The sequence below is a fragment of the Callithrix jacchus genome, chromosome 19 (assembly GCF_049354715.1).
Source record: "Callithrix jacchus isolate 240 chromosome 19, calJac240_pri, whole genome shotgun sequence".
Lineage (NCBI taxonomy): Eukaryota > Metazoa > Chordata > Mammalia > Primates > Cebidae > Callithrix > Callithrix jacchus.
This window is the reverse complement of record NC_133520.1, coordinates 34410217-34420623: the sequence shown is the minus strand read 5'-3', so window position 1 is coordinate 34420623 and position 10407 is coordinate 34410217. Positions and strand designations below refer to the sequence as shown.

The window sequence follows — 10407 nt, the reverse complement described above, 5'->3', positions numbered from 1 at the left end:
TTGGAGAGTGGGGCTGGAGCCTGGGCCACCGCTTCACCCCGCCCTCGCTGTTCCCTAGGCAATGGGGAGACCCCCGTTCCAGGTTCTAGGGCGCCGTCGTCCCCCGCTCTGCTGCAGGTAAGCTCCGCTCCGGCCCTGATTGGCAGCCGCGGCCCGACTGGGCAGCCCCAGCCCTGGGCGGGACCCGAATGCAGCTCCCTGCGCTGCCGCAGTGATCTAGAAAGCGGGTTTCCCAGCAGCTCCTGGGCCCTGAGCCGAGGAACAAGTTGTTTCAGTTTCCTCCTTCTTCGGTGTCAGGAGGTCGAATACCGGAACTGTGTAGACTTGGTTCAATGGCCTCTAGCCAAGCAGTTCTCAAGGGATACGTGCCTGCTGGACGCTGCTGGCTTAGCAGGAATGATAGGTGGCAGTTACACAGTTGCGTGAATGGCTTTCTGGTGTTGGAGATTCGGTTTCTAGGAGGTCCTAGGGAGGTGGAAGCTACCCAATTTCACCTTCCTGTTCGCTAGAACTTTCTGGTAAGCTCTCGAAGGTGAGAGGAGGTAGTTTACCCTTCACTGGAGGAGGTTAGGCCTGGTCTAGAGGATGACTTAGGAGAGATGTAGACAGGATTCAACACCTTGAGTGAGGAGGATTCAGCTTTAAATCCAGAGTGGACGGAGGGAAATCGAGTTTCCATTTATGGCCACCGATGGATGGTTGGATAGAGAGCCTTCATTCATCTTTAAGAATTGAGATGAGAAAGCTTTTTATTCTCTAAAATAGCCTACAGTGTCCAAAACAGGCAGAACCCAGAATTTTAAAAAAATTTAAAGGGTATGGTAAAAATTCCTAGGTTTTTTTGTTTTGTTTTGTTTTTTTCTTTAAAAGTGATTTATTTGATTCTGATTGCAAAATACAGGTGAGGAGCACGGGCAATGCCTGTAACCCCTTGGTTGCCCATCTTCCCACTCTATGCTCCTATAAATACCCTTTGTACAACAGCAAGCTTATGCTGTCCTCAAGCGCTTGCACATTCTAATAGCTGCAGAGTGAGTGTGGTATAGGACCAGGTGGAAAGTTAAACAGATGCCCCGCTCACAAGGTAGGGCCCCTCCAATTAGTCTTCCTACTACTCCCTTTTGCTAATAGTAACTGCTTGCTCTTCCTATTGGTCATAGATAATTACACCTGCACAATTCTCTGAGTGCTTTCAAGTAATCTCAGAAGGCAGTGACTAAGAACCTTTCCTTGCTCCCAGCTTCCTATGTCCCAGGCTGCCTGTGGCACCCGGACTGCTGCTGCCTCTGGGTCCCGCACATTCCAGGGTGAGGATGGAGGAAGCATGAGGAATTAACAATCTTTACCAGGCTCAGACCAGGAGTCCGTGGGTCTTGAGGACCTCTATTTGTCAGTTTTCTCCTCCACGTTCTTCTCAGCCTGTTTCCGTAGTCTCATGAGCTGTTTCTTCTTCTGGTAGGGGATCTTGGCCTTCTCCTTCCTCTTTTCCTCCACGGTGGCTGTCACTGCCTGGTACTTCCAGCCAACCTCGTGAGCCAAGTGCACCAGATAGGCAAACTATCTTGTAGGCTTCAGACTCACGGCCTTGAGGGCAGCAAGAACCACCGCCCGATTTTTCTAGTCGTAGGGTGGTGGGATGCCGTCAAACACGTTGGGGCGCTCCAGGGCAGCCTGGCCTCACTTGGCCCTGCGGGGTTGCATGCCTCACACGGTCCGCCGGAAGATGCCGCTGGGGGCCCGGAAGTGGTGGGGGCCCGGAAGTGGCGGGGGCCCGGAAGTGGTAGGGGGCCCCAAAGTGGTAGGGGGCCTAGGGAAGAGTTGGTGTTCATCCGCTTGGAAAGGAAAGCCAGTACTTCAACGTGTTTCTGTAGAAATTGCCAGAAATGTTGATGCCCTCGCAGTGGATGACCACCACCTTCCAGTCCGGCAGTACCTGCTTAGCCATGATGGCCGCCAGGCGGCCGAGGACATGGCCTCGACCATTGAGCACCTGCACCTCCGCCATCTTGGGCAGCCATCTGGGAAGAGAAAATCCCTGTTTTGAGTGATTAAGTTAATGCAGCCGACTCCAAAAGACAAGGCTCATGCAGTGGAAGCCTACTTCCCTCTCCTCAAGTAAAGGCTCAGAGGCACAGGGACAGGAAGAGGTGGCCTGAGCCCGTGAGTCAAGAGGTCGTCTCCGGACTGAAGTTCCCTCCGCCTGTTTGCTGTACGGTCCTTTGGAGTCTTGCCTGCTTTGTGGTCAGTACTCAGGCACCAGGACCGTGTGCACACCCCTGCTCACAGGAGGGAGGAAGAGAATGCTGCTTCTTAAGCCCATGACCCTGACGTTTCCCACCATTTCCACTTGCATCCTACAGTCTGAAACTTAACTTTCCCTTGAAGGGAAGTGACCCTCCCTTCAAGGGAGGCTGAGAAATGTCATCCCCAGCTGATCAATAGTGAGCCTGGCTAAAAAGGGAAGAGTGGTACCCAGCAACAAGAGGCAGTTCTGCGCAGTCCCCTCTGGCTTCTCTGACTGGCCCTTTCCCTCCCCGCTAGAGAAGGTTCGCACCTGCGTGGCAGTGGTGCAACACTGTCTGACCACTCTGTCTTTCCAGCAGCCTTTTTCTCTGAAACTGCCCTGTGACCACACAGACCCTCACCTGGGCCTGCACCTTGCTCCAAGCTGACCCTGCCTTTCTACTTGAAACTCTCATTCCCGCTATTAGGGGCAAAAAACTTGATGGAACAAATTTATAACAAGGTGCCTAAGCTTAATGACTCATTATTATAGTCTCCACGGGGAGTATTTCCATTTCTTAAGCCAAATAAGTTCATCTCAAATGATGAACTATAACAAGCAGTGAAAGATAAATTTTTGTTTATTTTTTAACAAATATAAAACTTTATTAAAGAAAGTTAGTTAAAACATAATCAAAGATAGTGTGAAAAAGATATGTACCTTGATATTTCTCTTTTCTCTGTGTCACCCTCAACTTCGTGCATCATTTCTCCTATTGTTATGTGCTGGTTAATTTGCTTCAGGTTGACATCTTGAGCTGTTCTGGGATCCAGGTCTTTCTTGACTAGTCTTACATCATCTAAGGGGAGTGCTACCCACATGTGCTTATTGCTGTCTTTCATTGTTTACTTGATTGAGTTTCATCCTCACTGACATTTATACCAGGACCATCCAATTTTCTTTCTTAGTTTTCTTTGCTCTCATTGTTACTTCTCTTTTCCACCTTCTCTTTTTTGTTTCTTTTCTGTTTTGTGGCTTCTTATTTCCTTGACTGATGGAAGACATCTTTTCAAAGCAAGCTGCTGCTGCTTCCCTCTTTAGTAAAGTACAAAATATATAAAAGTTCCTTTCAATGAGTACTTATGGAATGCCTACTGTGTTCAGGCTGCTGGTCATCTAGTTCTCAGAGCTTGTGTTTAAATACATAACCATCCCCTTCATGGCCTTCTTCTTTGGCACAGTCCTGTCTTCTGAGAACTGACCATCCTCAAGGTGGATGATCCTGAAGTTTCCTTCTTGGGAAGAGGAGCACCAGTGTGCCTTGTGGGCTGCCATCTAATCCCCTTCATCACCCATCCCCTTCCTGGAAGGCACTGTCACAATGCCACATCACAGCATCTCTGAGCCTTACGATGGTGCAGAGGGTGACTCACTCTACTTCTGAATAACTCCCTAAGAAGATGCATATTTATTCCACAAGTCACAGCATCTTATCCCCCAGGGAATACTCCTGTGGCAGCTGGGTCTCTTTCAGGCCCATGCTTAGCCACATGATTTTACTCTGAGCCCCATTTAAGGTATTTCCTGCCTACATTAGGTCTCAGTGATTTCCAGTTACCTCGGGCGGGGCACCAGCATGAAAATCCCCAGGGTTACCCCACTTGATGGAACTGAGTCGCCTCTGTGTCTTTGCCTTCTAGAACTCAGCAGCCATGTCCATGCCCCATTGTCTGCTATGAAAATCCACCTGGGGAGATACTAAAATCACCCTACCCAGATCCAGTGATGCTTCTTTCATTGTCCCCAGGTGTCTGAATCACCCTGGCTCCATACCCCATCTCTGAAGACCAGCTGTGAATACGCAAGCCTTTACTTCCAGCCTACCGCCAAGATGGAGGACAGTGATTCAAACGACTACATCAATGTTCCTGCCTGACAACTCCCCAGCTGTGCCCCTACCCCAGGCCCAGACTGTGGTGCCAAGGAGTCTCCTCTGTCCCCTGATATCCAATACCTGCTTCATGTGTTCTCAGAGCCATCATCACTTCCTATGCCCCATCTCAAATCCCATCCCCTTCTATCTGTGCCCTGAGTGTGGCTCCGCCCCCAAGTCCTCTTGCACACCTTGGCAGCCTCCTGTAGTCAACAGGTAAGGTCTAGGCATACAGAGCAGTTGTCCCAATGCTACTTTCTTCCTTTTTAAGCTATCTAACAGGATGTGGGATTTGCAGAGTGTTTCTTCAATGTCTCACCACAGGGTTGTTGCTGCCTAGGCTCTAGATCACATGGCATCAGGCTGGGGCAGAGGCAGAGCTATTCTCAGGCATCCTTCCCAGGTTTGGGTCTTACACAAATAGAAGTCTCATTTTCTGAGTTATGTGGGTAAGCCTCAGCCCCATGGACTAGGCAGGGGTCTAGTATGAAAACACTCCCAGATACGGCTTTGCTCTGATCCAAAAGTTGGCACCTGCTAGTGAACATCTACTTATCTCAAGTTATATGCTAAGGGCAATTTATCTTGGTGTGATGATGTATTCTAAATTTTCAGAACCGAGCTTGTTAGTGAGATTTGCATATAAAAGAAGTCTTTGTCGTCTCTTTATCTTTCTTCCATAGCCTGATGCTGATATTTGTGCACTTAACTTTGGTCTATTTTAGTCATTCAAAACTATTATATTTCTCAACTTTCACAAATGTTCCTCATTTCTTTGCCAGTTCCAGACAACATATAGCAAGGTGGGGAAGGAAAGCAGCCAGGAGTTCCTGGGTGGCCAGGGCTCTGCAGTAGCACTTATGTCATGGAAGAAGAGATATGCCACCTCCTACGTATACGTTTTGTCTAAGTTTTTGGAACAAGGTCATAGTCAGAAGTTAGATCTTCAGATTGATACCGACCACAAAGCTCAACCAGAGCTTGAGGCTGGATACCCAGCCTTGCTTTTGGGAAGAAGGCCTTTTCTGGCTATACAACACAGTCTTGCTGGGCAGGCATCCAGAAATAGAAAAGAAAGGCTGCCATCTTTGAGTTGTGTTGTCATTTATTAGCAGGGAGTTTCATCACGGATTGGACAGTACATCCAGGTGCAATGTCATCATCAGCAGGTCAGCTTGACACTCAAGTGGCAGCTTAGGGAAGAATGACTAGGATTAAAAAAAAAAGGAGGGCATCAAGGGAAAGGGATGATGGGGTAAGCTGTTGAGTGTGGGTGGGAAATGAAATGTTAGTGAGCATCTGCTTCATGCTGGGCACTTTAATCCACGTTTTATCTTTTATCACTTACTTCTCAAACTGATGTCTCTTCCCCTCACCCCCATGCCCACCAATGCTCTGTCCCTGCAGATATCAGAAGACAGTGTGATTTCCATTCTCCAAAGTTCAGTTTTGCATCCCAGCATCCATCTCTGTTTTTCAATAATCCAAAGACAGGCAAAAAAAAAAAAAAGTAAAACCACAGTTTATTAAGTACTTAGTGAGCACCCCTCCACTGCCCCACACTGTGGCAAGGATTGCGAGGGGTGAAGGAGGAGCATGGGGCACAGTATTCTGCTGTCTTCACGGAACTTAGAGTCTCACAAATAAATAGAGCATCAGTTGAAATACTGACATTAAATAAATAGGGTTGTATAAATACGGGAATCTTCTCTGTAGACTCCACAGCATCCGGAGGCACCTTCCCTGACTCTCACTGGGGCTGCTTGAAGGATGACTTCTTTGATAATATTCCTGGGCCAAAAGTGGGGCCCAAGGCCAAGGGTGTCAAGTGTCCAGCGAACAGCATAGGAAGGGATTCTGTTTGAAATGACACAAGTAATGGTCTCGTGGAGGTGGGAGGGAGTCCTGGTCTAGACATTCAGAACTTGTAGAATTTCTGCATCCAGGTCAGAAGAACATCCACTTCCCCAAGGGCTTTGGTCAGAGCTGCTTCCATGTCCAACTAAAGGGAAAGGAGGGTTGAAGGTCAGGCATGTTAGCTGTGAGAATAGTCTTTCTTCCAACCTGCCATGCCTGAAACAGACCTGACTCCAATCCATGGGATGGGTCAGTTTTGGGTGACCTCTGATGAGCTCACCTGCCTGTTGCTTTTCCTCCATCTACATGTGTTTGTCTGCTTCAGGGGTGAGGACAAACAGGACAGTGAGTAATTGTGGGCAAAGAACAAGGGGAAAGCATATGGCACCCTGAATAACAGGAACCATAGACTCCAGTATGGGGTGGATGTGGCCCACCACCTGAATCCACCGCGCAGGTGAAGTGAGCCCAGTTGGCCCCTCTCCATCAGATGTGATTGTTTTTCACCATTTATTTATAGGCTGATGCATCTCTTTCTCAAAAAGTGATCAAAATCATTTGTGTTTTGAGGGGGGCCAGGGATGAAATGTGGGTTTTGTTGTCATAATTTTGGGAAAGCCAGTATAATTTCCCATAATTGTTTTTCACAACTAAACAATCTGAGCATCATGAAAAATACTGCAGATGTCTATGGGGTGGGGGTGGGGTTTCTTCCTTCTTTCTCCCTCTCTTCTGACTTCAGTTGCCCAGCTCAAATCCCACAAAACACAGGCAAAGTTCCTCTAGTAAAATCATCTTGTAGGAAGGAAATATAAAAGCACTTTGACTCGAAAACTGGAAGAAAAAAGGATCACTTAGTTTATGATACTTCTGCAAATAGACATGTGCTCCTGCTAAGTCAGGGGACTTTGGGGCAAAGCTGATGGCACCCCCTGCATTACATTCTGCACTGGGTCTCTAAGGCACCCTCGTGTGACAGTTCAGCCTAGTCTATTCTGCTGGATGGAGAAGCTCTCAGCTCTTGGCATTACCTGTTTAAATGCTCTCCGGAATAGCAGAAACCGCCTGTGTGCGCTGTCTCTGATGGCAAACATCTCATTTTCCTGCTGTATAACATGGAAAAAGAAATTGTGCCAAGTTTTAGGTAGGAACAGATACAAGCTCCCTCTCACTTTTCCTGGCATTGCCACAGGGGTTCCCTAAGCCTGAGAGGCCAGGGCTGAATCCTGCATCCCCAAGGTGCCCAATACCAAACTCCCACCTTGTGACAGGGGCTGCCTCCATTAATTCTCACAGCAGTTCCGCCAGGCAGGAGTTGATCATCCCCATTTTACAGATAACAAACTGAAGCCCAGGGAGGCGGAGGATTTTGCAGAGGGTCACCCAGTGAATTGGAAGGAGACCTAGACTGGAACCCAGAACTGCCAGTATCAGAGCCTGTGATACTCACACTGGGTTTCAGTTGTGACACGATGAGAATGAAGTTGTTGGCCAGAGTGGAGAATGATTTCAGAGTCCTGACTTCAGCTGTTCTATCGTGGTAGTTTTTGAAAACAGTTTTCAAGTAGAACTCCAGCAGGGAGTGGACAAGGTAACAGCTCTCAGCAGCCTGGGGAAGGTCCGGGTCACTGCTGAGCCAAGGTCTCTGCCCACCCTGGCCCCTAGAGGAATGACCCACATGCCACCCAAGACAAGATAAGCACAGCAGAGATAGGGATCTTCTAGGAGGTGATGATGAACCTTAGATCTGTAGGAGCCTTTCAGGGACCATGAAAAGCAGCATCTTTGTTTGACAGGAGGAACCAGGACCCAGGGAGAGAAATGACCTGCCCTAGGTCACATAGTAAATCAGTCACAGACTGCCGAGCTCCCAGGATTCCTGACTGCCTATCTTGTTACTATTATCTTTCTTCTCTGCCACATGGCTTCTTTAACAGCTATGGGGATGTGATGGACCCTGAAAAGCACTTGGACTTGGTAGTAGAGAGTTGGCTGATAACAGAAGGAATCAGGTGAAACTAATATCTTTGGACACAGCAGTTGCACTCCAGCCCTCTCAAGCTCCTGAAGCACCACATCTTTCAGGGCTCAGGGCTCAGTAGGTTTGTGCCCACTAGATGGGTGATAAGAAGATGATGACCCATCCATGACAACATAGTCAACTTGACCCTGGTGAAAGAAAGGATGAAACCTTTTGCTAGATATTATCTTTAGTCATGAGCTTGCTTTGCAAGCAGAAGGAAAAGATGTCTCCATGTTAGGGGTCAGCATAGAAACCAACTCTGCAAATATGTGCTGCTTCCCTCGACCCCTAAATCTATCCACTCTGGGAGATATCAAAGGCCATAGGGACCAAGGGAGGACCCAGGAAAATGGACCTAGAGAAAAGGATGAAGATGGAAGAGGGGACATGAACCTGAGTAGATGTCCATGGGCCTACACAAGTAAAAGAGAAATATGTAATTCTCTGGCTACTTGGAGAAAGATGTTTACAAGCCTCCACCTCGCCTGCTCCCAGTACCACCGCATACACATACTACAACCCCAGACACTGACTTCCCTGGCTCACGGCCTGGCCTTATCCTATGTAAGGCCAGCCCAGGGAAGAAGCGAAGGGCTTTCACCAACCTCCCCTAAGAAATCCTTGCACTCCCACCCATAGTGGAACAGAACCACAGAGGGTGGTTCCCCAAGGTGTGATTACCGAGACGTTCTGCAGGACTTCCTGATGCAGCAGCCGGACACTCGTCACATTATCTTGAGCCTGCTTTGCAAAGAGAAAGAAAAGATATTTCCAGGTTAGGGGTCCACGTAGAAACCAGCGCTGTAAATATGTGCTGCTTCCCTAGACCCCTAAATCTATCCAGTCTATGAGATCTCAAAGGCCAGAGGGACCAAAGGAGGACCCAGGAAAGACTGTGCTGAACAGGCTTATGGTGAAGGGAGACAAAGCTGCAGCCACAAAAATGACTAAGCTTGGCCCCCAAGAAGCAAATGGAGTCCCAGGATTTCTTCTTAATTCTTAGAGACTGAACACAGATTCGACAAGGAAGCTGTTTCATGCCTCCAGTCATTTGAGATGGGAGGAAATAGGCCTATCTGCTTTGAGGACTGCTATGGGCAGGATTTTGGCTCCATATTCCACATGGTGAGGAGGCGGGGTGTGAGGGAAGACAGCCCGTACCCCAGAGCTGCCTCTCACCCTCGGAGCTTTCTCCGCAGCCCAGCCATTCATTCTGGTTCTCAGAAGCCTGGATGAATCTAGCTCTCTTCATGGTTTCCCTTGAGCTCTGTTTATGTCACTGGAAACTGGTCACATTTTTTTCTGAGTCCCAGTTTCCTCATGTGTAAATGGGGCTTGTGGTGCCTTCTGGCCTCACAGAGTTATTATATGGGAAACTGATTAGCAAGCTGCGAAGGGCTCCAGAATTATAAAATGGCATCTTCCCTCTGCCCCCTGACCCACGGCCCCCCAGCACCCCCATGGCTGGGTCCAGAACAGCACTTGACTCACCATAGTGTCCTTCACAGCCCAGAAGGCTTCCCACAGTTTCTGGGGAACAACCCCCTTCACTTGGCAGGGCCCAAATTGGAATTTTTGGCCCTGGGCCCCTGGCACCTGGATCCAGAGAAGCAGGAGACTCAAGCAAGTGAGCGTAGCCATCCGCATTCGAGAGGCCATCGCCAGCAAAGCGGGGTAGGAAGGTCTGCTGAAAGAAAGGGAGGCAGCTCCTGAGGCAGGCCCTCTGACCCAGAGTGATGTGCCCTAGAAAAATGCTCTGAGGGTCTGCCCAGGCCAATCCCTGGGGCTTGTGAATGGGAAAATTGAGACTATTGAAAACCGGTGGCCAAGGGTGCACTGGGGTGAGACAGGGGTCTTTCTGCCCCTCCAACTTAAGGCTGCTGGCCTTGCTATCTCTCCGCCTGCTCTTCCCCACCTTGCCCATCCACACCCACATGCCCTGCACCTCCTCCTCCTCCATCACAGTTCTCTCTTTCCTCAAACCTGTGAGTCAGAATTTGACGGAGAAGAGTGGAGAAATGGGAGGTTCTAATGTGCCACATCTGGGGAATCCAAATCCAGGAAAACAAAGAGTTGAACTAAATGTGTGCTTGTACAAGTTCTGCCCTTAAGTGACCAGGCACACATAGGAAGACAAGTCTTTTTCTCCTCCCCAGGAGACGGCTGTCCCTCACTCCTCATCACAAGGGAGTGTGGGATTAATCCTGGTTCCAGGGAGGGGCACAGAGGGCAGGACAGGGTCACACACACACTCTGCCACCTCCGCTAACCACTCACTCTTAAGTTTAAGAATTCACCTTTTAAGTAACCAAATAAGAGAGAGGTATCAGATTTCCAGATGAATCATCTCTAAAGCCTTCCTCTGAAGTG

At 48.7% G+C, this 10407-nt stretch overlaps 2 protein-coding genes and 1 pseudogene across 5 annotated transcripts in view; 1 reads left to right on the top strand and 2 right to left on the bottom strand.

Annotated features, from left to right (window-relative positions):
* The window catches only part of FCMR (Fc mu receptor), a 40864-nt gene that overhangs the window by 16944 nt on the left and 13513 nt on the right, over positions 1–10407 (top strand). The window contains exons 7-8 of one of the 4 annotated variants that reach the window (XR_008478066.2): positions 59–117; positions 4032–4373. Coding sequence is in view for 3 of the 4 variants with exons in the window: in XM_008985575.5 (XP_008983823.1) it covers positions 59–117; positions 4032–4160 (188 nt within the window). In the remaining variant the exon portion in view is untranslated. Of the gene's footprint in view, positions 1–58; positions 118–4031; positions 4919–10407 lie in introns of those variants that run through there. The other 3 variants (XM_008985575.5, XM_035280654.3, XM_008985576.5) reach the window with 3 other exon arrangements.
* LOC128930253 (large ribosomal subunit protein uL13-like) lies at positions 27–2367 on the bottom strand (annotated as a pseudogene).
* Positions 5663–9997, bottom strand: IL24 (interleukin 24). The gene is made up of 6 exons (XM_078357339.1): positions 9972–9997; positions 9529–9760; positions 8719–8781; positions 7465–7623; positions 7046–7120; positions 5663–6159 (listed from the first exon to the last, which is right to left on the bottom strand). The coding sequence occupies exons 1-6, from the start codon at positions 9995–9997 to the stop codon at positions 6076–6078; spliced, it is 639 nt and encodes a 212-aa protein (XP_078213465.1). The 3' UTR covers positions 5663–6075.

Coding starts and splice junctions, on each gene's coding strand:
- IL24 (XM_078357339.1), bottom strand. CDS start 9,997: ATGGAGGAGGAGGAGGTGCAGGGCAT. Junction 7,121..7,464: donor TGTCACAACTGAAACCCAGT/GTGAGTATCACA, acceptor CATGTTATACAG/CAGGAAAATGAGATGTTTGC. Junction 6,160..7,045: donor TCCGGAGAGCATTTAAACAG/GTAATGCCAAGA, acceptor CTTTCCCTTTAG/TTGGACATGGAAGCAGCTCT.